Source organism: Mustelus asterias, unplaced genomic scaffold (assembly GCF_964213995.1).
Source record: "Mustelus asterias unplaced genomic scaffold, sMusAst1.hap1.1 HAP1_SCAFFOLD_171, whole genome shotgun sequence".
NCBI lineage: Eukaryota > Metazoa > Chordata > Chondrichthyes > Carcharhiniformes > Triakidae > Mustelus > Mustelus asterias.
Genome location: NW_027590177.1, coordinates 746,948 through 772,075, shown reverse-complemented (window position 1 = coordinate 772,075; position 25,128 = coordinate 746,948). Strand labels below are relative to the sequence as shown.

Genomic DNA, 25,128 nt, shown 5'->3' with positions numbered 1-25,128 from the left:
CTGCCCCAGAGGAGGCACGTTTCAGGCCGTCTGAAGCTCAATTCTCATTCAGACAGAGAGCAGCAGCAGTTTTGCTGGGCAGGAATGAGCAGCTGAACCAGAGTCCTTCCGGTCCTCCAGAGTTCCCATTGGTCAATCCCCTGCAGACAGACAATGAGGGGCGGAGCCCCTCCTGGGGGTGGGCGGGACTTTGTCCTCCAGCCGCGCTGAGCTGTTGTCCATTGGAAAAGGCTGGAAGATCCGGACAGACAATGGTCAGTGCGCCGGCTTTGTCCCGGGCCCCGCCCCACACCCGCACATGCGCATTCCTCCTAAAAACCCACAAATGCGCACTTTTGATTCACTGCCCCTCACCAGCTCTGGCCAATGGGAAGAGTTGGAGTACCGGAAGGATTCTGGTCCTCCAGCCAAGCAGAGCGCGGGCCTTGTGTGATTGAAGATTGAGCTTCAGGCAGATTCAAACTTCCTCCTGTTTCAATTAAGTGCAAGCAATTAAGAGTGTGAGACTGAAGATCTAAAGGTCCCTGGTTCAATCCCGGGTTTCGGCAGGGCCCCTTTGCTGGCTTTCTGTGCTATCTGCAAATTGGCACTGCATTCCTTTAAAGAGGCCAACATCTGTGAGTAAAACACTTTCTTTTCTCCCCCTTTCCATTTCTTTTCTCATTCTGGGGGAAATTGGGGACTTGCAGCAACTGAAGGGAAAGGAAGTGAATCCAGGGAGGTTGCAGACTCTGGAAAGGTTGGCCCAGGTCTCTCTCTCTCTCTTAAAGACATTGATATAGAAACATAGAAGATAGGAGCAGGAGGAGGCCATTTGGCCCTTCGAGCCTGCTCCGCCATTCATTACAATCATGGCTAATCATCCAACTCAATAGCCTAATCCTGCTTTTTCCCCATAACCTGTGATCCCATTCGCCCCAAGTGCTTTATCCAGCCGCCTCTTGAATACATTCAATGTTTTGGCATCAACCACTTCCTGTGGTAATAAATTCCACAGGGTCACTATTCTTTGGGTGAAGAAATGTCTCCTCAAATCCGTCCTAAATGGTCTGCCCTGAATCCTCAGACTGTGACCCCCGGTTCTGGACTCCATCGGGAACATCCTCCCTGCATCTATCCTGTCTCGACCCTTAGAATTTTATAAGTCTCTTTGAGACTCCCCCCTCATTCATCTGAACTCCAATGAAAACAATTCTAACCCAGTCAGTCTCTCCTCATACATCAGTCCCGCGATTCCCTGAATCAGCCTGGTGAACATCCTTTGCTCCCTCAGCTTGACACATTTATTTGTCTGTCTAAAAGGATGGTCTTTTTCCTAATGTTCACATTAAAGGGCAGCTTTCCCCAGGAGATGGCTGACATTTAAGGGGACAGTAAATTAATATAGGACAGAGATATGTCTAGTGTTATTATAAGGTACCCAGATTAGATATATTATTTATGTTTCTGTAGTAAAATACATTTATTATTATTTCTTGCATTATAATATAATGCTGCAGCGATGTTATACATTTCCAGTCATAAAGTCATTACAGCACAGAAGGAATCCATTCGGTAACTCAAGTCCATGCTGACTCTCTGTATAACATTCCAGTCCCATTCCCACTCTATATCCCCATTCTCCTGAAAGTTTATTTCCTTCAAGTGCCCATCCACTTTCATTTTTAAATAGAATCCATAGATATGGATGGAGAGTTACAACATTTTGGGAATGAAATAGGAAATAACATTCCATAGAAACTAGAATTGTCTGCTCTGAATTTCTATCCTATACTGACTGTGATGACTTTTGCAAACTCATTTCACAGGATTTTGAACGAGGAATCACAGGCAGAAATCTCAACTGTCACATCTAGAAAGAGTCATATTCCTTGGGATCTGAATATCTTGTAATATGGAACTGTAGCTACGTTATATATTTCCAGACATCTCTTCCCTCAGAGGGTTGTTAGTCTTTTGGATTTCTCTTCCACAGGGACCAGTGGAGGCTGAGGATCATTGAATATATTCCAGTTAGACAGATCTTTGACTGACAAGGGTGTCAAGGGTTATGGGGAACAGAGAAGAAGATGGAGCAAAAGCTAAGATGTGGGGGGATTTCTTCACTCAAGGATGTGGTGAAGCTTTGGAATTCTCAACCCCTGAGGACAGTGAAGCCTCAGTCATCAACTATTTTCGAGAGAGAGATTGATTGGTTTCTAGATATTGAGGATATCAAGGGATATGGGTTTAGTGTGGGGAGAATGATGCTGAGGTAGATGAACGAATTATCTCATTGAATAGTTTAAAAGGCTCGATGGACCAAATGGCCGACTGCAGCTCCTATTTGTTATGGTCTCTGTGTCCAGGACAGGAAGCAGTGAGCATGGATCTGTCAATCAGCCTCAATCAGCACCTTCAGGAGAATTGGGAGGGTGAATATTAGATACAGCAGAGTGAGAATGGAGGGAGAGTGTGTGGGATGGAGATTTACAGCTTTTTGGGACTGAAATAGGAAAGAATGTTCCATAGAAACTAGAATTGTCTGTTCTGAATTTCTATCCTGTACTGACACTGATGACTTTTGTAAACTCGTTTTACAGGATATTGAAAGAGGAATCACAGGCTGAAATCTCAAACGTCACATCTAGATCTGACAGAGTCATATTCCTTGGGAGCTGAATATCATCGGACTTTGAATCTAGAAGAAGAAATGATTATCCGGTCTGTTGATTTGAAAAGATTTCAAATGTCAGTGTGACTGGAAAAGCAGCGACACACTGCCACACTCGAGTGAGAGTGTTCCAGTGCACTGACTAAAGAGCTTTAACCAGTTACACAGCCTGAATAAATATCACACCATTCACAGCAGGGAGAGACGGTACCCGTGTTGTGTGTGTGGACAAGGCTTCAACTGATTGGTCACCCAAGGGAGAGGCAAGGACACTTGCACCATGGAGAAACCATGGAAATGTGCGGACTGTGAGAAGAGATACAGATCCCCATCTCTGCTGGAAGCTCATCGGCGCAGCCACACTGGGAAGAGACCATTCACCTGCTCTCAGTGTGGGAAGGGATTCACCTACTCATCCGGCCTGCAGAAACACCAGCGAGTTCACACTGGGCAGAGGCCGTTCATCTGCTCTCAGTGTGGGAAGGGATTCACTCAGTCATCCAGCCTGCAGAGACACCAGCGAGTTCACACTGGGGAGAGGCCATTCACGTGTTCTCAGTGTGGGGAGGGATTCAGTCGATCTTCCGACCTGCCGGTCCATGAGCGCATTCATACTGGGGAGAGGCCGTTCACCTGCTCTCAGTGTGGGAAGAGATTCACTCAGTCTTCCAACCTGCGGAAACACCAGCGAGTTCACACCGGGGAGAGGCCGTTCACCTGCTCTCAGTGTGGGAAGAGATTCACTCAGTCTTCCAACCTGCGGAAACACCAACGAGTTCACACCGGGGAGAGACCATTCAACTGCTCTCAATGTGGGAAGGGATTCTGTGATTCATCCAACCTGCTGACACACCAGCGAATTCACATTGGGTAGAGGCCATTCACCTGCTCTGTGTGTGAGAAGAGATTCAGTCTTTTATCCCACCTGCTGAGACACCAACAAGTTCACGAGTGATTCCAGGGGTTTGATTCTGCTGTTGTTGTTTCTGCTCTCAATTACATCCAGGACTGCATTTTGTTCATTCTCACAGTTGGTCAATGGGGAGGGTCGGAGGGTTTCTTTCTGCTGGACTGGCCGGTCTCACAACTTTACTTCCAGTGGACTGATGCTCTTTGAGTCTTGTTGCGAATACCTGGTTTTAAATTTCACAAGGATCACAGAGTGACAGGGTGTGAGGAAGTTCAGAGATATTTCGTCACTATTTCTGTTTGAAACTCCCCCAGATGCCCATCCAATTTCCTTTGTAATTGTTTATTGTCTCCACTTCCTCCACCCTCGAAGGCAGCGAGTTCCAGGTCATTACCATTCACTGCATCAAAATATTCTTCCTCACATCCCCCCCTGCATCTCTGAACCAAAACCTTAAATCTGCGTCCCCCTCATCCTTGTCCCGTCAGCTAATGGGAACAGCTTTTCTTTGTCCACCTTATCTAAACCTGTCAGAATCTTTTCCACATCTATCAAATCTCCCCTCAACCTCCTTTGCTCCAAGAGGAACAACCCCAGCCTGACATTAACAATAAAGAACAAACTAACAGAATATGTTAGTACCTGAAATCAAATGGGAATGTTTAATTTCTGTTTTAAAGATATTGTGAATATATTGTCCTGGACAATAAAGGGATTTGAATAACTCACCTTGGATGTGGTTAATTGGAATATATCAATCTGGAACCCACCAACAGTTTCTGATATCCACCTACAGTCCAGTGAAAGTCTGGAATATGTAGCTGGAAATCCCTCCCTAACAGCACTGTGGGTGTACTTACACCTCAGGCATTGTAACAGTTCAGGAAGGCAGTGTTGGGGTTGACCATGGCCGAGGCAGCTACATACAGCCACATATTCTGTTATAATTGAAGGACTGCAGATTGAATGTGAGGCATTGTGGGACTGGACAATCTTGACCACATTCCTGTGACTGCTCAGTTTCTGCAATCACGGACCATTAAAGCTGCTTAGCAGGGCTCCAACAGAGGACCTGGTGAGAATATTTACTCAGAATGAGTTAGAATTAAACTGGGGCGGCACGGTAGCACAGTGGTTAGCACTGCTGCCTTACAGCGCCAGGGACCCGGGTTCGATTTCCAGCTTGGATCACTGTCTATGTGGAGTTTGCACATTCTCCCCGTGTCTGTGTAAGTTTCCTCTGGGTGCTCTGGTTTCCTCCCACAGTCCAAAGAAGTGCGGGTTAGGTAGATTGGCCATGCTAAATTGCCCCATCGTGTCAGGGGGACTAGCTAGGGTAAATGCATGAGGTTATGGGGATAGGGTCAGTGGGATTGTGGTTGGTGCAGACTTGATGGGCCGAATGGCCTCCTTCTGCACTGTAGAGATTCTATGAGATTATTGCAGGACCGGCTGGTGTTCAGCAGCTGAGAAACCTGGAATCTGTGAAAAAGGGGTCTGACTAATCAACAAATGGGGTAGGTAGCTGACTAAGAAGTTAAGAAGTGTTCTCAGGCATGTTTAAATTATTTTATCATGAATTTGTGATAAGAACTGTGAGGGACTTGTGACCTGATAGTCGGTGAAGTGACGGTATACTCCAAGTAGCACTGGACTGAAAAGCAGACCTCTGAGAGTAGATTCTAATGGTTATAATCCTACCCAAGCATGGCCAGTGACAAATCAGAGCTCAAGTGGGGACTGGACAGGTCTCTTACCTGCCATTTGGAAACTAAGAATGAGAAACTTATCGATTAAAATGATTCGAGAATAGAGCCAATCTTTCGAGTCTGGATAACACTTCGTAAGAGCTCTTATCAAGGGTCATCCAGACTCAAAACATTGGCTCTATCCTCTCTCCACAGATGCTGTCAGACCTGCTGAGATTTTCCAGCCTTTTCTGTTTTTGTTTCAGATTCCAGTATCCGCAGTATTTTACTTTTATGATAAAATGATTAGTTCTGATTGGAATCCCCAGGACCCTCCCGCAAAACAGAGGGAGTGGTGGCAGAAGGAGAAAAAGGATAAGGATGATAAAGTCTGGGTTCTGATTCTCTGAGCCCATGTAGAATCAACAAAATGAGTGAATCAGTTTATAAAGAACAAACGTTACCCATCCCTAACAAAAACTGATCAAATTAAATAGGTTGAGGAATATAACAAAAAAAATTAATAGATTAAGTTTAAAATCATTTGTTTTGTTTTAAACTTGTGTAAAGTGATGTAATTGTGTGCCAAGTTTTTGCTGCTCACTCCCCACCCCTTTAGGTTCTGTAGAAAAGTTAACCCTTTCAGCAGACAGTTCATTTGTTTTTAAATCGCCCAAAAACTCGTGTCTATTTTAGTTCATAATTGAAGATTTATGGGAATTGGCTAAGATGGACTCTCGACATTTTTAAAGTATAAAAAAGTGGTCTTGAGAAGGCAATTTGGTAGAGAGAGGTGGAGGGAGATATGTTTACAGAGAGGTGTTGAGAGCTGTTGGTTTTACAAGTTATCCATGTTTTTGGAGCGGTCACTTCATGTCCTGGTCTGAGAGGGATGGAGAGAAGTCTGTTCAATTGTTAATGTTAAACTTTCTCTATTAACTGTTAATCGACACTCTGTTTTTTATCTTTCTGACTTGTTATATTTTAATGCTTAATAAACTTTCTGAATTCACGATTTAAAGTGTTCTTTCTTGCCATATGGTCAAGACACTGGAACCTGGTGTGATTTACGATTGGGGAGGTTTTTGTAAACAAGAGAACCCCCATAAATCTTAGTTCAAATAAATCAAAGTTCTGATAAATGGAATGTTATCCTTTATTATTCTGGACAAATGTGAGGTAATGTATTTTGGAAGGTCTAATACAGATAGGAAATATACAGTAAATGGCAGAACCCTTAAGAGTATTGATAGGCAAAGGGATCTGGGTGTACAGGTACACAGGTCACTGAAAGTGGCAATGCAGATGGAGAAGGTAGTCAAGAAGGCATACGGCATGCTTGCCTTCATCGGCCGGGGTATTGAGTTTAAAAATTGGCAAGTCATGTTGCAGCTTTGTAGAAGCTTAGTTAGGCCGCACTTGGAATATAGTGTTCAATGTTTGTTGCCACACTACCAGAAGGATGTGGTGGCTTTGGAGAGGGTTCAGAAAAGATTTACCAGGATGTTGCCTGGTATGGAGGGCATTAACTATGAGGAGAGGTTGGAGAAACTTGGTTTGTTCTCACTGGAGCGACGGAGGTTGAGGGGAGACCTGATAGAAGTCTACAAGATTATGAGAGGCATGGACAGAGTGGATCGTCAGAAGCTGTTTCCCAGGGTGGAAGAGTCAATTATCCGGGGGCACAGGTTTAAGGTGCAAGGGGCAAGGTTTCAAGGAGATGTACGAGGCAGATTTTTTACACAGAGAGTAGTGGGTGCCTGGAACTTGTTGGCGGGGGAGGTAATGGAACCGGATACGGGAGTGACTTTTAAGGAGCGCCTTGACAAGTACATGAATAGGATGGGAATAGAGGGATATGGTCCCCGGAAGAGTAGGGGGTTTTAGTTAAGTCGGGCAGCATGGTCGGTGCAGGCTTGGAGGGCCGAAGGGCCTGTTCCTGTGCTGTAATTTTCTTTGTTCTTTGTTCTATTACGAGAGAAATTGAACATAGAAGTAAAGATGTTCTGCTTCAGTTATACAGGGCGTTGCTGAGACTGCATCTTGAACACTGGGTGCAGCTTTATCTCCTATTTAAGAAATGATACAAATGCATTGAAAGTGGTTCAGAGGAGGTTTAATAATTGCTTCCCAATTCTTGACCCTCACAGGATAAATGTTGTCAGATTTTCCTTGTCTTCACCTCTGATAAAGAGTAATCCTGACTCAAAATGTTGTCTCTATTCTCTCTCTGTAGATGCTGTCAGACTTGCTGAGATTGTCCAGCATTTTCTGTTTTTGTTTCAGATTCCAACAACAGCAGAATTTTGCCTTTATACCAATTCTTGTTGGATAAGGGCGTCAAAAGTATCGGGTGTAGAACGGGAATGTGGAACTCAACACAAAAAGATCAGCCATGATGTAAATAAACGGTGGAGCAGACTCAAAGGGCCAAATGACCGACTTCTGCTCCGATGTCGAATGTTGGTCACAGATTTCTGAGGATTGTGAAACAAGGCTGGAAGATTCGCCTTGCTTGTGTTAGTGGGAAAATGTCCAGGAGAACCATCACTGTGAAGGACAGCTCTGGGATTAAAGGTTGCCAGACTGGAAAAGGAAAACAATGGAAATAAACCCTTGGGGAGTAAAGAATCACTTTGGACTGGTTTTTGGAGAAAGTGTGTCAACATTCCAAGGCAGGGTAAAATATATCCATTGAGTGGATATTTAATGGTGTTAAGAGTAAAAGGACAAAGTTTAATTTTACAGTTTAAGGGCTATGTTCCCGATGAAAAAGTGTTTAATCATTGTTGCTTCCAGTTTGTTGGAGTAAACATCAGAAAACTTGAAGTTTTATCATGTGATTCTTTAATTTGTTTACTGGGTTTAGAATTCATTTTTATTAAATTGTTGATCGTTACAGAGATCCTAACATTTCATTTAAAGCCCCACGTTTCAATTTCCCATTTGAGCCTGGGGCACCTTTCTGTCTCTCTATTGCTGGTGTCAATGACAGCCAGGTGACGGAGCTGAGGGCTGAATTTAGCTGAGAATAATGGGGCCTGCGCTCCAGTTGGGAAACTGCCATGAGCGTCGCACTAATAGAGAGACAGGAAGGTGCTGGAGGACTGAGTGGGAAATGGGCCTCCAAACAATTGTTATATCAGTCACTCAGCGCTAAAGAGAAACCTGTCTCTTTAAATACAGATACAGGGAAAAGGCTGCACTGAAATCTGTCCCTTTTAAACTGCACAGAAGCAGGAGGCTGAGATTGACAGGCTGCAGGAGGAGCCCCTGCTATCTCTTTGAAAGGACTGTCTGATTCATCCTACCACACTGATCTGTCCCCACAGTCCTGCAAATTCTTCCCTTTCAAGTCTTTGCCCTTTGGAAAGATTCTATTGAATCTGCTTTCAGGCAGATCAGAACAACTCGCTTTGTCAAAAGAATAAAATCTCATCTCCCCCTCTGGCTCCTTTGCCAATTACCTTAGAGGGACTCACTTTCTGTTAAAGAGCCTGCCAACCCCTCTCACCCACTTTCCCTAAAGTGCATCAATCTCACCAGGAAAAGTCCAGAACAATCAAATATTTTTACTGATAAAAGTTTATCAATGAAACAGAACATGGTTAAAACAAACAGAAAATGACTTGAGGATCAAAGACAACCAGAGTAAAAGGATGTTCACAATGTTCTGGACACAAATGGTTTCTCTTTAATTCATCTGCAGCCTGTTCCCTGCCCTCTTTGTGGAACACCTCCGCTCAGTCCACAAGCATGACCCTGACCTTCCGCTTGTCATTAGAATTCACCACCTTGTTCTCACACTCACATTTCTGTCCTCGACCTGCTGCAATGTTCCGGAGAGGCCCAACACAAGCTGGACAAACAGCCCCTCATCTTCCGATGAGGCACTTTACAGCCTTCTGGACTCAACATTGAGTTCAACAACTTCACCCCCTGAACTTGTTTTCATGGTTTTTTGTTTCAGACAGAGATGTTCATTATTCTGTCCTGAACACTCACTTCTTTGCAACAACCATTACCTCGCCTTTTGCTTCTGTTCTACAAAATTCTTCTCCACAGATGCTGCCAGACCGGCTGCATTTTTCCAGTTCTTTCTGCGTTTATTGTAGAACTGCATGTAGTCGGGGGAAAACACTATTTACTCTCCTGGAGTAAATAAATGTCCTTCATCAGTTTTTGTGGATCATTCAGTGGAAATGTGCTCTCCCAGGCTCAAAGAAACCCTCCGACCCTCCCACGTCACCAACTGTCAGAATGAACATGGTTCAGTCCTGGATGTGATTAACAGAAGAATCCACCTCATGTAAGCAATTGTGAACTCGCTGGTGTGTCTGCAGGGTGGATAACTGAGTGAATCCCTTCCCACAGTCAGAGCAGGTGAGCGGCCTCTCCCCGTATAAAATTGATGGTGTCTCACCTGGGTGGAGGAATCTTGGAATTGCTTCCCATAATCAAAGCAAGTGAATGGTCTTTCCCCAGTGTGAACTCTCTGGTGTTTCTGCAGAGTGGATGAATCTCTGAATCCCTTTTCACACTCAGTGCAGGTGAATGGCCTCTCTCCAGTGTGAACTCGCTGGTGTCCGAGCAGGTTAGATGACTGAGTGAATCCCTTCCCACATTCAGTGCAGATAAAAGGCCTCTCCCCAGTGTGAATTCACTGGTGTGTCCACAGGTGGGATAACTGAGTGACTCCCTTCCCACAATCAGGGCAAGTAAATGGCCTTTCCCCAGTGTGAACGCGTCGGTGACTTTCCAGTCTTGATGGGGTAACGAATCCCTTCCCACATTCCCAAGGTTTCTCCATGGTGCAGGTGTCCTTGTGACTCTCCACGTTCAAGAACCAACTGAGGTGTCCACAAACACAGACCACGGAGAGTGTCTTTCCCGACTCCAAAGGGTAATGTTTTGAAAAACTGTGTAACTAGTTAAAGCTGAAACATTCTCACTCGGATCTCTGTGCGTCCAGGTGCTTTTCCAGTTTAAAATTTTCTGTTGCAGACAAAAAGACAAACATTTCTCCTACATTCAAAGGCTGATGATATTCAGGTCCCGGTGAATTGAGTGACTCTGTCAGATGTTGATGTGATGTGTGGAGTCTGCACATTCTCCCCGTGACTGCATGGGTTTCCTTCAGGTGCTCCAGTTTCCTCCCACAATCCACAGGTTAGGTGGATTGGCCATGCTAAATTCTCCCTTGGTGTACCCAACCAGTGTGGCGACTTGGGGATTTTCGCAGTAACTTCATTGCAGTGTTAATGTTAGCCTACTTGTGACACTAATACATTTTTTAAATCCCAAAAGCTGTAAATCTCCGTCCCACACACTGTCCCTCCATTCTCACTCTGATGTGTCTAACATTCACCCTCCCAATTCTCCTGAATCAGTGAGTCATGTTGATCTATCGATACAAGGTCCTGGAGTCAGACACCCAAACATTTTAATTCAGTAAATGTACATATATCTCGCCAGATGCACAATTAGCTGTCCAGAAAATGTTTGATCGAGAGTGCTGTATCTTTTAATTTGAGGTAGAGTAGGGGATGTGTGAGGAAGAACATTATTTAGACAGCGAGTGGGTATAATCAGAAAATCACACCAGTGTGGAAGTGGAGAAGAATAATTTAAAATAAATTGGGTTGGGCATCTGAAGGAAATAAACTTGCAGGGGAACAGGGCTATAGAGGGGTAGTGGGACTGACTGTATTGTCCGACAGAAAGTCGGCATGGACTCGAGTTACTGAATGGACACCTGTGCTGTGAATGTATAATGGAAATATATAATGTCGCTGAAGTACTATATTACAAAACTAGAAATAATAAATGTATTTTGTTACAGAACCAATTATGCACCATGTAACAACATTAGACAGATGTCTGTCCTATATTTACTGTCCCCTTAAATGTCAGCCATCTCTCGATGTTCCTGACGGTGGGGGAGTTGAGGATAAGGGGTCAACCTTTCAGGACTGAAGTGAGAAATTTCTTCACCCAGAGAATGGTGAATGTGTGGAATTCACTCCCACAGAAAGTAGCTGAAGCCAAGACATTGTGTGATTTCAAGAAGAAATTAGATAGAGTTCTCGGCGCTGAAGGGATATTGGGAGGGATGATCGGCCATGATCATAATGGAAGGTCGAGCAGGTTTCTATCTCCTGGGGAAACCAGCCCGTGAACATTAGAAAAGAGACCATCCTTTTAGCCTGACAAATACATGTGTCAAGCTGAGAGAGGAAATTATGTCAATGTCTTTAAGAGAGAGAGAGAGAGACCTGGGCCAACCTTTCCAGAGTCTGCAGCCTCCCTGGATTCACTTCCTTTCCCTTCAGTTGCTGCAAGTCCCCAATTTCCTCCAGAATGAGAAAAGAAATGGAAAGGGGGAGAAAAATAAGGTGTTTTACTCACAGGTGTTGGAGACAGGAGGAGGTTTTGGCCTGTGTGAAGATAAAAACAAAACCTGTGATGTTAAAAATTAAAATGTATTGACTTGTAAGAAAATAAACAGAATACATTTTGCAAAGTTCCATCCACCACTCCCTCATCTGGCAGCCCTGCATTCAGGTGCAGGACGAGTAGTATACTGCAAGATTAGAAATATAATAAACCTACTGTACCAGAAAATCATAAATATAGAGTATGTAAATGTAACACGAGTCATAACAGAGACATCACCTACCTGACTACATTGTCCCCTGAAATGTCAGCCATTTCCTGGGGAAACAACCCTTTAATTGTTAACATTCGGAAAGAGACCATCCTTTTAGCCAGACAAATAAATGTGTCAAGCTGAGGGAGCAAAGGATGTCAATATCTTTAAGAGAGAGAGACCTGGGCCAACCTTTCCAGAGTCTGCAGCCTCCCTGGATTCACTTCCTTTCCCTTCAGTTGCTGCAAGTCCCCAATTCCCCCCAGAATGAGAAAAGAAATGGAAAGGGGGAAACATTGATTTCTTCCAGATGTTGCCCAGAGGAGGGAGTTTTAGTCTGAAGCTCATTGGGGGGGTCGGTGGGAATGTGAAGTTGAGGTTACAATCAGATCAGCTGTGTATGTATTGAATGGTGGAGCAGGCTCGAGGGACGTACCCCTATTCTGAATGTGCATATTCATCTGTTATCACATCCTGTACAATAGATTGTAGCATTTTCCCTCCGGCTGATGTCAGGCTGATGGGTCTGTGGTTCCCCGTTTTCTCTCTCCCTCCTTAAACAGTGGGGTTACATTTACCACCTTCCAATCTGCAGCAACCATTCCACAATCTATAGAATTTGGAAAGATGACCACCAATGTATCCACTATCTCCACAGCCACCTCTTCCAACACTCTGGGATGTAGATCATCAGTTTTTTGGGGATTTATTCACTTCCAACCCCATTAATTTCTCCAGTGCTACTTTTTCACGAATACTAATCTCTTTCAGTTCCTCATGCTCACTACTCCCTCTGCATGCTTTGCGAGCCTTCCAAACATAATTGTGAACAAAATATCTTTTAACTTCCTAACGCTCTTTCACTCTGTGATCCTTGAGAAATCCAAAGCCAGATATTCGCAACAAGGTTAAAAGATTATCAGCCCACTGGAGGCAAAGTGGTGAGACCGGCCAGTCCAGCAGAAAGAAACCCTCCGACCCTCCCCATTGACCAACTGTGAGAATGAACAAAATGCAGTCCTGGATGTGATTGAGAGCAGAAACAATAACAGCAGAATCCAATCCCTGGAATCACATGTGAACTCGCTGGTGTCTCCGCAGATTGGATAACTGAGTGAATCCTTTCCCACACTGAGAGCAGGTGAACGGTCTCTCCTTGGTGTGAACTCGCTGGTGTGTTTGCAGAGTGGATAACTGAGCAAATCCCTTCTCGCACTGAGGGCAGGTGAACGGCCTCTCCCCAGTGTGAAACCGTTGGTGTGTCTTCATATGGGATAACTGAGTGAACCCATTCCCACACTGAGAGCAGATAAACGGCCTCTCCTGAGTGTGAACTCGCTGGTGTGTCTGCAGGGTGGATAACTGAGTGAACCCATTCCCACACTGAGAGCAGGTAAACGGCCTCTCCCTAGTGTGAACTCGCTGGTGTCTCTGCAGGCTGGATGACTGACTGAATCCCTTCCCACACTGAGAGCAGATGAATGGTCTCTCCTCATTGTGAACTCGCTGGTGTGTCTGCAGGGCGGATGACTGAGTGAATCTCTTCCCACAATGAAAGCAGATGAATGGCCTTTCCTCATTGTGAACTCTCTGGTGTGTCTGCAGGGCGGATAATCGACTGAATCCATTCCCACACTGAGAACAGGTGAACGGTCTCTCCCCAGTGTGGCTGCGTCGATGAGTTTCCAGGTGAGAAGGGTATCTAAATCCCTTCCCACAGTCCCCACATTTCCACCGTTTCTCCATGGTGCAGGTGTCCTTGTGACTCTCCAGGTCGGACAATCAGTTGAAGCCTCATCCATACACAGAACACGGGTACAGTCTCTCCCCGCTGTGAATGCTGCGATGTTTTTTCAGGCTGTGCAACTGAAGCATTTTCCACACAGTGCACTGGAACACTCTCACTCTGGTGTGTGAGATTCGGTGCTTTCCAGTCTCACTGATGTTTAAAATCTCCTGAAGCAGACAGAACAGAGAAACATTTCCATTCTAGATTCAAAGGCCGATGATATTCAGGTCCCATTGAATTGAGTGACTCTGTCAGATGTTGACGTGATGTTTGGTTCGAGATTTCTGTCTGTAAATCCTCACCTTCTGATAGCCTGTAAAAGGAGTTTACAAAAGTCATCACAGTCAATACAGGATAGAAATTCAGAACAGACAATTCTAGTTTCAATGGAACATTCTTTCCTCTTCCATTCCCCAAAAGCTGTAAATCTCCATCCCACACACTCTCCCTCCATTCTCACTCTGCTGTATCTAATATTCACCCTCCATATTCTCTTGAAAGTGCTGATTGACAGATCCATGCTCACTGGACACAGAGAGCTGAAAATCTCCATGCAGACTGCCAGTCTATTGAAAGTCATAGAGGTTTACAGCATGGAAACAGGCCCTTCGGCCCAATTTGTCCATGCCGCCTTTTTTCTTTAAACCCTTAAGCCAGTCCCAATTGCCCGCATTTGGCCCATATCCCTCTAAACCCATCTTACCCATATAACTGTCTAAATGCTTTTTAAAAGTCAAAATTGTACCTTCCTCTACTACTACCTCTGGCAGCTTGTTCCAGTAACTCACCACCCTCTGTGTGAAAAAATTGCCCATCTCACCTTAAACCTATGGACTCTAGTTTTAGACTCCCCTACTTTGGGAAAAGATATTGACTATCTCGCTGATCTGTGCCCCTCATTATTTTATAGACCTCTATAAAATCACCCCTCAGCCTCCTACGCTCCAGAAAAAAAAGTCCCAGTCTATCCAGCCTCTCCTTATAACTCAATCCATCAAGTCCCGGTAGCATCCTAATAAGTCTTTTCTGCACTCTTTCTAGTTTAATAATATCCTTTCTATAATAGGGTGACCAGAACTGTACACAGTATTCCAAGTGTTGCTTTACCAATGTCTTGTACAACTTCAACAAGTCGTCCCAACTCCTGTATTCAATGTTCTGACCAATGAAACCAAGCATGCCGAATGCCTTCTTCACCACTCACAAAGCCATGCTGACTATCCCTAATCAGTCCTTGCATCCCTAAATGCCTGTAGATCCTGTCTCTCAAAATACCTTCCAACAACTTGCCCACCACAGCTGTGAGGCTCACTGGCCTGCAGTTCCCAGGCTTTTCCCTGCAGCCCTTTTTAAACAAAGGCACAACATTTGCCACCCTCCAATCTTCAGGCACCTCACCTGTGACTATCGATGATACAAATATCTCTGCGATGACTGAACTAAAAATATATTTAATGGATCGGATGGCTCCAGTTGGTGAAGATACAGGGGGTTGCGATTGATGATGATCTTGAACTTGCTGCCTGTGGGGGTAGTCAAGCAGAGATGATCAATAATTTCTAAATGTGATTGGATGTGTGCTGCAGGGTTACAGAATGGGACCCACTCCAGACGGACAGAATTGCTCGACAGACAGTTTATAGTTTATTTTTGATAATTTATTAATTAGTGTCACAAGGATGCTGACATTAACACTGCAATGAATTCACTGTGAAAATCATGAAAAACTATGAAATTACTGTGAGAGTCGGTATGGACTCGAGTTGTCCAATGGACTCCTTCTGTGCTGGAATGACTCTATGACTGGAAATATATAACGTAGCTACAGGACTATATTACAAGACTGGAAATAATAAATGCATTTATTACAGGACCAGAAGTAAATCTGTCCCATATAACAACACCAGAGACTGTCTCTGCTCAAGTTTAGCTTCTGCTCGACTTTAAAAGAGTAAGAGGCAACTTAATTTAAACCTTCAAGGTTCTGAAAGATCTTGGATGTGGAGAGGATGTTTACTCTTATGGGAGAATCTGGGGGTCACTGTTTAAAAAACAGTGCTGCCCATTGAAGACAGAGATGAGAAGATTTTTTTCACTCAGAGAGTCTTGAATCTTTGGAAGTCCCTTCCTCAAAAGTAGAAGTAGAGTCTGATTTCAATAAGGAATTAGATACATTTCTTGGGGATCAAGGGATACGGGGGGTGGGGGTGGGGGGGAGGCAGGATTACGATATTGAATTTGATGATCAGCCGTGACCATAATGAACGGCGGAGCAGGCTCGAAGGGCCGAGTGGCCTCCTCCCCACTTGTATTTTCTAGTATGTTTCTATGTAAACATGAGGAGCTGAAGTGTAACCAAATATTTTGCCACCGCTTCAGGCAACTTCTCTCACTGAAACATAGAATCTAGAAGTGGGGGTAGGTCATTCAGCCCTTCGAGCTTGCTCCGCCATTCATTATGGTCATGGTTGATCATCAAATTCAATATCCTAATCACACACCCCCACTCCCGTTCCCCCATATCCCTTGATCTATATTCTGTGGCAGTGAATTCCACACATTCATCACCCTCTGGGTGAAGAAATTTCTCCTCACCTCAGTTCTAAAAGGTTTACCCCTTATCCTCCAGCTGTGCCCCGGGTTCTGGACTCCCCCCACCATTGGGAACATTCTTTCTGAATCTACCCTGTCTAACCCTGTTCCAATTTTATAAGTTTCTATGAGATCCCACTCTTCCAAACTCTAGTGAATATAATCTTAACCAATTTAGTTTCTCCCCATATGACAGACTTGCCACCCCAGGAATCAGCCTGGTAAACCTTCGCTGTACTCCCTCTTTAACAAGGACATCCTTCCTCAGATAAGGACACCAAAATTGTACACAATACTCCAGGTGTGGCCTCACCAACGCCCTATAGAACTGCAGCAAAACATCCCTATCCCTATACTCAAATCCTCTTGCTATGAAGGCCTACATATCATTTGCGTTCTTTACTGCCTACTGTACCTGCACGCTTACTTTCAGTGACTGATGCACGAGGAATCCAACATCTTGTTGAGTATACACCTCCCTCAATTTACACCTATTCAAGTAATAATCTGTCTTCCTATTATTGCTACCAAAGTGGATAATCTCACATTTATCCACATTATACTGCATCTGCAATGCTGATGCCCACACACTCAGCCAGTCCCAATCACGCTAAAGCATCTCTGCAGCCTCCTCACAGCTCACCCAACTTTGTATTATCTGCAAACTTGGAGATAATACATTCCGTTCCCTCTTCCAAATCATTAATATATAATGTGAAGAGTTGGGGTCCAAGCACAGATCCCTGACAAACCCCACGAGTCACTGACTGCCATTCAGAAAAATACTCATTTATGCCAACTCTTCGCTTCTTATCTGCGAACCAGCTTTCTATCCATCTCAAGACATTACCTGCAATCCCATGTCCTTTAACTTTACATAGCAGTCTGTTATGTGAGACCTTGTCGAAAGCCTTCTGAAAGTCTAAATAAACCACATCCACTGGTTTTCCTCGGTCAACTCTACTACTTACATCCTTACAAAATTCCAATAGATTCGTCAAACATGATTTCCCTTTTATAAATCCACGCTGTCTTTGTCTGATTATACCACTGCCTTCCAAATGCCGAGTTGTGAAATCCTTGATAATAGACACCAGCAACTTCCCCAGTACCAATGTTAGGCTCACTGGTCTATAGTTCTGTGTTTTCTCTCTCCCTCCCTTTTTGAATAGTGGGTTTACATTAGCTACCCTCCAATCTGTCGGAACTATTACCGATTCCAAAGAATTTGGGAAAATAACCACCAATGTATCTACTATTTCCAGGACCACTTCCTTAAGTACTCTGGGATGAAGCTTATCTGGACCTGGAGATTTATCCACCTTCAATCCCATCAATTTCCCCAAAAACTTCTCAACTGATGCTGATTTCCTTCAGCCCCTGACTAACACATGTTTCTTTCAGCACTTCTGGTACATTATTCACGTCTTCCTTTGTGAAGACTGAAGCAAAGTACCAATTTAATCCCTCAGCCATTTCTTTATTCCCCATTATGAATTCTCCCATTTCTAACATTTGTCTTTGTCAATCTTCTTCGCTTTACATATCTATAGAAACTTTTACAGTCAGTTTTTATGTTCCCTGCTTGCTTCCTTTCATACTCCATTTTTCCCTTCTTAATCAATCCCTTGGTCCTCCTTTGCTGAATTTTAAACTGCTCCCAATCCTCGGGCCTATTGCTTTTTCTTGCCGATTTGAATGCTTCTTCCTTGAATCTGATACTATCTCTAATTTCCCTTGTAAGCCATGGCTTGGCCACAATTCCCTTACCACTCTTGCGCCAAACAGGAATAAACAACTTCTGGAGTATGTACATGGTCCATGGATTCCTCGAGGCTGCAAACATTAGCTGCAGCCTGCGAGTGGGTGAAGCTGTTTAAAACCTGTTGCTCAGATTGCTGTGCTTTCCGGTCACTAGGACCCGGTTTGGAGCAGAAAATGCCTAAGCCCCACCCACTCTCTGTTGCGTCACCAAGACACCAGCGCATGCGCTCCGCTCCCTGCTGAATCAAGATGGCGGCTGTTAACCTCGCCTCGTCTCGGGAAAAAGACCTGAAGCTGCAAACACGGGACCTGCGGATTACTTTTAGAGGTTTGAGACCTTCACCAGATATTTCGAAACCCTCTCCGTCCATCTGCCGGTTCCAATCCTCCCTCCATGTATCCGCATCCTTACCGGTTGTTGATGAGACAGAGGAACGTCCCTCTCCATTGCCATCGTCCACGCTACGCATGCGTCAAACACTGCTTCACTGCGCATGCACAACTCTCCCGTGCTGTGGATAGGGGACATTCCCCACCGCGAGGAATGGTGGGTAAAACGCACGCCATCGAAACTCCTCATTTGTGAACAGTAGCTTTTTCTGCTGCGATGTGAAAATTAGGGATAGGGGTGCAGTTAATAAAATTAGGAATCAAATTGTACTGTAATCGAAGTGCTCAAGGCATCCATTATCCACCAGGAAGTAGGGGAATGGAAATTCTCGACCAAAGTATCTGAAATTGATACATAATGAGGGGGAAGTCGATCCGTAGCTTTAATGAACATCAACACGCAAAAATGGAACTTGACGACTTTTAAACAGCTCGCCCTCTTGACATAGAAGTGTCATAATGGGAAATGTGTGTGGTGGATAGAGCTGTTTCTGGGGCACAGGGGATTGTGGGATCCACGGCCCCATTAAACAGCAGCTATTGGTATGTGTTTCATTAGAAGAGCATCAGTGACTGCAAACATTAACTCTATTTCTGTCTCTATAGGTGCTGTCTAACCTGATGAGTATTTCCAACGTTTTCTCTTTTCATTTCAGATTTCCAGCAGCTGCAGTGTTTTGATTTTGTTTAGTTGAAGGCGTTGCTCATGGAACTGAATCTAGAAACAAACGGACCATTTAAAGCTGTGTTTCAAGTAAGGAAAAAGTAGTTCTGTCGGGGATTTTCATTAAATTTTCATTTAGAAAATTTTCAAATTAATAACTGGAACATGGACATTACTGGAATTACCAGCAATTGGCTAAACCTCCTTTGACAGCAGCTTCCAAAACTACAAACCTCTTCTCCAATATGGATTAGGGCAGTTTGTGCACAGTAACCCCACTACCTGCATTTACTCTTCAGAATCACACACTATTCTGACTTGGTAGTATACTGCTCTGCTTTCACAATCACTCGGCCAAAATTCTAAAACTTATTTCTGAGCAACATAGTACAGTGGCACAGGGTGGCACAGTGGTCAACACTGCTGTTTCACAGCACCAGGGACCCGGGTTCGATTCCAGCTTTGGGTGACTGTGTGGAGTTTGCATGTTCTCCTTGTGACTGCATGAGTTTCCTTTAGGTGCTCCGGTTTCCTCCCACACCCCAAAGGTGTGCAGGTTAAGTGGATTGGCCAGGCTAAATTGCCCCTTAAATGCAGGAGGTTACAGGTTACCTCAGGATTACAAGTTGTTTTGAGATTGAAAGCGACATTTGGAGGTGATAGTTTTCCTGCATCCTTTGAGTTGGTGAAGGTTGTGGTTTGGCAGGTTCTGTCAGTTCTTGTCTAGTTGTAGATGTATAAAGTCCTTACCATTCATTCCCTCCCTGTTTCATCTCTATCTTTCTCCTCCCATTAAGGTTGAATTCTTGTGTAGATCTGGACTGGGTGGCAGGTTTCCTGAATTGAAGGACATTAGCAAACCATTTGAGTTTTTAATCACAATCCAGCAGCTTTCGTGGTCACTTTTTCCTTGTGCCGGCTCCACAAATTACCGGATTCATTCAGCTCAATTTCACAACCTACCTTTGTGTTTATCACTGTTTTTTTCTCCTTTTTGAATTAATTTTACAGCATATTGGAAGAGGATGATGTGTAGGTGGGAAACTCAGATCAAACATCACATCAGGATCTGACAGACACCCAATTCATCAGGGCCTGAACATCATCAACTTTTGAACATGGAATCAAAAAGCACCGTTCACAATGGGGAGAAGGTGTTTACATGTTCTGTGTGTGGACGAGGTTTCAGTCGCTCATCAAACCTGTCAAAACACAAGTGTTGTCCCACTGGGGAGAAACCGTGGAAATGTGGAGACTGTGGGAAGGGATTTGATTACCCATCTGAGTTACATATTCATCTTCGCAGTCACACTGGGGAGAGGCCATTCACTTGCTCTGTGTGTCAGAAAGGATTCACTAAATCATCCCACCTTCTAAGACACCAGCGTGTTCACACTGGGGAGAGACCATTCACCTGCTCCGTCTGTGGGAAAGACTTCACAAACTCATCCCACCTCCTGTCACACCTTCGAATCCACAGTGAGGAGAGACCTTTCCAATGTTCTGACTGTGAGAAAAACTATCAAAGGAAAAATGATCTGTTGAACCATAAACGCACTCACACTGGGGAGAGACTGTTCCCCTGCTCCGTGTGTGGGAAGGGATTTACCTGTTCATTCGACCTACTGACACACCAACTTGTTCATACTGATAAGAGACTGTTTAAATGTCCTGACTGTGAGAAGTACTTTAAAAGCCAGACAGATCTGCTGATGCACCAACTCACTCACACCAGGGAGAGACCCTTCACCTGCTTTTTCTGTGGGAAAGGCTTCACTTGGATGTCCAACCTACTTAATCACCAGCGGAGTCACACTGGGGAGAGGCCGTTCATCTGCTCAGTGTGTGGGAAGGGATTCACTCAGTCGTCCACCCTGCTGACACACCAGCAAGTTCACACCGGGGAGAGGCCATTTCCTTGCTCAGTGTGTGGAAAGAGATTCAGTCGTTCATCCACACAGCTGAGGCACCAGCGAGTTCACAAGTAACTGAAGGGATTGGATTTAGAATCTGCTGTTAATCACATCCAGGACTGAACCATGTTCATTCTGACAGTTGGAGTTTGTTGCTGCTGATATTAATAAGCATGAAAGCTGGTGTGTGCAGTGATGTTGTTTGTAAATGTTGATTAAATCAGCTTTGATTCAAACACAGTGTTTTGGATTTCTCCAAGAATAAGAGGAGAATGATTGATCTCCTGTTTTTGACAGTGCCATTATTTGGGCCTTTTCTTGCTCAAGATTATTTCTGTTCTCTGATTGATCTTCTCCCAGATTAAACTCTGAACTTTCATCAATCCTATTAATCTATTGAAGACATTGGGTGCTTGGTTAAACCCACCTGATGTTGGTATCAGTTGCCTTTTGGAAGATTTCCCAGTTTTCTGAAATTCCATCGTGGTTCTGGTGTTGATGTAATGATGGGAGTTTCAGTTCCAATGCTGATGATGTAGGGTCTGTGCTGACAGAAACACAGAATCCTCACAGTGCAGAAGGACATCATTCAGCCCATTGAGTCTGTCCTGGGTCTCTGAAAGGGCATTGTACCCAGTGCTACTTCCCTGCCTTATTCCCGTAACATTGCACATTCTTTCTTTTCGGATAGCAATCTAATTTTCTTTTCAATACCTTGATAGAACCTGCCTCCACGACCTTCTCAGTGAATTTGTTCCAGACTCCAACCAACCTCTGAGTGAAACATTTTTACTCACATCACTCTTACTCCTTTGCTAAATACTTTGAATCTGTGCCCTAGTTCTTGGTGCTCTCTTGAGGGGGAACAGTTTCTGACTATTTACTCTGTCCATACTCATTGCTCAACCCTAATTGCCCTTGAACTGAATGGCTTGCTGGACCATTTAAAGACCCACATTGCTATGGATCTGGAGTCACATGTGGAACATACCAGGAAAGGGTGGCAGATTTCCTTCCCTAAAGGACATGAGTTTTTTATGACAATCGGCAATGGTTTCATTAAAAGTTTATTTCCGGATTTTTTTGTTATTGAATTCAAATTCCACCAGCTGCCATGGTGGGATTCAAACCCAGGTCCCCAGAACATGACTTTGGGTTTCTGGATTACTTGTTCAATATTACTTCACCATTGGCTGCCCCAAAACGCATAAGAAATCTTACACCAGAAGCTTTGACCTGGATATCGAGCTGAGAGATTAATATTTAGCACGGTTTTTGCTTCTTCTCTCAGACAGCAGAAGAAAAGAAACCACAAACTTGTTCTGTTTGAGTGTTCTACTTGTGGGTGTGACAAATTGAACTGTAATAGAAAACATAGAAAACTACAGCACAAAACAGGCCCTTCGGCCCTACAAGTTGTGCCGAACATATCCCTACCTTTTAGGCCTACCTATAACCCTCCATCCTATTAAGTCCCATGTACTCATCCAGGAATCTCTTAAAAGACCCTATTGAGTTTGCCTCCACCACCACTGACGGCAGCCGATTCCACTCACCCACCACCCTCTGTGTGAAAAACTTCCCCCTAACATTTCACCTGTACCTACACCCCAGCACCTTAAACTTGTGTCCTCTCGTAGCAGCCATTTCCACCCTGGGAAAAAGCCTCTGAGAGTCCACCCGATCTATGCCTCTCAACATCTTATACACCTCTATTAGATCTCCTCTCATCCTTCGTCTCTCCAAGGAGAAAAGACCGAGCTCTCTCAGCCTATCCTCATAAGGCATGCCACTCAATCCAGGCAACATCCTTGTAAATCACCTCTGCACCCTTTCAATCTTTTCCACATCCTTCCTGTAATGAGGCGACGAGAACTGAGCACCGTACTCCAAGTGGGGTCTGACGAGGGTCTTATATAGCTGCATCATTATCCCCGGACTCCTAAACTCAATCCCTCGATTGATAAAGGCCAGCACACCATACGCCTTCTTAACCACCTCCTCCACCTGTGGGGCCGATTTTAGAGTCCTATGGACCCGGACCCCAAGGTCCTTCTGATCCTCTACAGTACTAAGAGTCTTTCCCTTTATATTGTACTCCTTCATCCCATTTGACCTGCCAAAATGGACCACTTCGCATTTATCTGGGTTGAAGTCCATCTGCCACTTCTCTGCCCAGTCTTGCATCCTATCTATGTCCCTCTGTAACTTCTGACATCCCTCCAGACTATCCACAACCCCACCAACCTTCGTGTCATCGGCAAACTTACCAACCCATCCCTCCGCTTCCTCATCCAGGTCATTTATGAAAATGACAAACAGCAAGGGTCCCAGAACAGATCCCTGGGGAACACCACTGGTGACCGACCTCCATTTAGAAAAAGACCCATCTATACCCACTCTCTGCCTCCTTTGGGCAAGCCAGTTCTGGATCCATCGGGCAGCAGCCCCTTGGATCCTGTGCCCTCTCACTTTTTCTAGAAGCCTTGCATGGGGGACCTTATCAAACGCCTTGCTGAAATCCATATAAACCACATCTACCGCTTTCCCTTCGTCAATGTGTTTCACTTTACACACATCTGGAGTTCCTGTGAACCACCCATTGTAGAACGATATTGCAGAAGAAATCTGTTATTTTCTGGCTCAATTAACCCTTTTGGAATCTTGTTTATTAAAACTCCACCACACGTACTGCATGTGAGAGCCTTTGAAATGTTCTGATCTTTGCAATTGTCATCGTTGATTTTGATGGCTTCTCTGGCATGCAAAAGCTCCACACCCCTCCCCCATGGACACAAATCTCCCAATTGCTAAAGAAATTGACAGAGTTTGGGAAGATTGCAGTGTCAAACTCATCAGACTCTTTTGACAAATAGAATTTTTGTTGGGGAAGATTGCACCTTTTATGTTTCCAGGAAAGTGACGCCAGTGTGCCTTTAAGAAATGTATTTTTTTAGAACATGTTCTCCGCAGTTTGTAAGCAGCTTTATTTTATTGTGGCATTGGCTGCTTGCTTAGATGTCCTTTTATTGCTGCTTAAATTTGGTGTCTCGTTGTAAGTGGTCCTTGAGTTTGATGTCATGGTGCCAGTGGTCCCTGGATTTGGTGCCTGGGTGTAAGTGGTTGGATTTACTACTATTTACTGTGTATTCATGTCTCAGTGGAAACATTCTGTCCATACTTACCTGTCCATCCCATTTGAAGACCTGTATCCGAAGAATCATAGAATCCCCTACAGTGTAGAAGGAGACCATTCAGCCCATCAAGTCTGCACTGACTCTGCAAAAGAACATCTTACCCAGGCCCACCGCCAGCAACTCCACACGTTTACCCCACTAATCCTCTAACCTGCACATCTTTTGACTGTGGGACGAAAGCAGAGCATCTGGAGAAAACCCCTAAAGTCACAGGTGGAATGTGCAAACTCTACACTGACAGTGAGGCAGCAGTGCTAACCACTGTGCCACCCTGTAGAGATGAACCTTTCTTTAGTTTGAGATTGCCGTGTGTAAATCCTCCTCTTCTAACCCCCTGTAAAAGGAGTTTCCGAAATCCATCCAGGATAGAAATTCACAACATTCTCTCCTCCTGCTCCAGCTTTGTCACCAGGATAATTCCCCTTGTGTCCACTCAGTCGCTTCTCATTTGGGATTTGCAGTTTACACAACAGGTTTCTGGAGAATCTCTATCCACCTACCAAATCCATTGCTCCCGCCATCCCACCTTTTACCCATCGTAGATCCGAGAGAGAAATGTCTGTTCATTGTCATGGCTGACACTGCGGATGCTCCAAACACAGGGCAGAACCAGGCCTGCCCACTCCTGTGCTGTGGAAAGGGGATACTCTCAACCATGGGGAATGCTGGGTTAAAAACACCACCACTGATCATAGAAATCATAGAATCATAGAAACCCTACAGTGCAGAAGGAGGCCATTCGGCCCATCGAGTCTGCACCGACCACAATCCCACCCAGGCCCTACCCCCACATATTTACCCGCTAATCCCTCTAACCTACGCATCTCAGGGGCAATTTTAACCTGGCCAATCAACCTAACCCGCACATCTTTGGACTGTGGGAGGAAACCGGAGCACCCGGAGGAAACCCACGCAAACA

The 25,128-nt window shown here is 44.5% G+C and overlaps 2 protein-coding genes across 2 annotated transcripts in view; one reads left to right on the top strand and one right to left on the bottom strand.

Moving 5' to 3' along the window:
* Positions 1-420: 420 nt before the first annotated feature.
* On the top strand, positions 421-6,265 carry LOC144485205 (uncharacterized). The gene is made up of 2 exons (XM_078203414.1): positions 421-617; positions 2,583-6,265. Exon 2 carries the CDS (start codon positions 2,934-2,936, stop codon positions 3,525-3,527), a length of 594 nt encoding a protein of 197 aa, XP_078059540.1. The 5' UTR covers positions 421-617; positions 2,583-2,933; the 3' UTR covers positions 3,528-6,265.
* A 6,706-nt stretch (positions 6,266-12,971) lies between these two features.
* Positions 12,972-25,128, bottom strand: part of LOC144485232 (uncharacterized) — a 155,905-nt gene continuing 143,748 nt past the window's right edge. Inside the window, exon 2 of the mRNA XM_078203440.1 lies at positions 12,972-14,002. Coding sequence (XP_078059566.1) covers positions 12,972-13,646 — 675 coding nt within the window. The 5' untranslated portion in view covers positions 13,647-14,002. The remainder of the gene's footprint in view (positions 14,003-25,128) is intronic.

What these genes read in the sequence shown, in the direction of transcription:
- LOC144485205 (XM_078203414.1), top strand. Translation starts at nt 2,934, where the DNA reads ATGGAGAAACCATGGAAATGTGCGGACTGTGAGAAGAGATACAGATCC.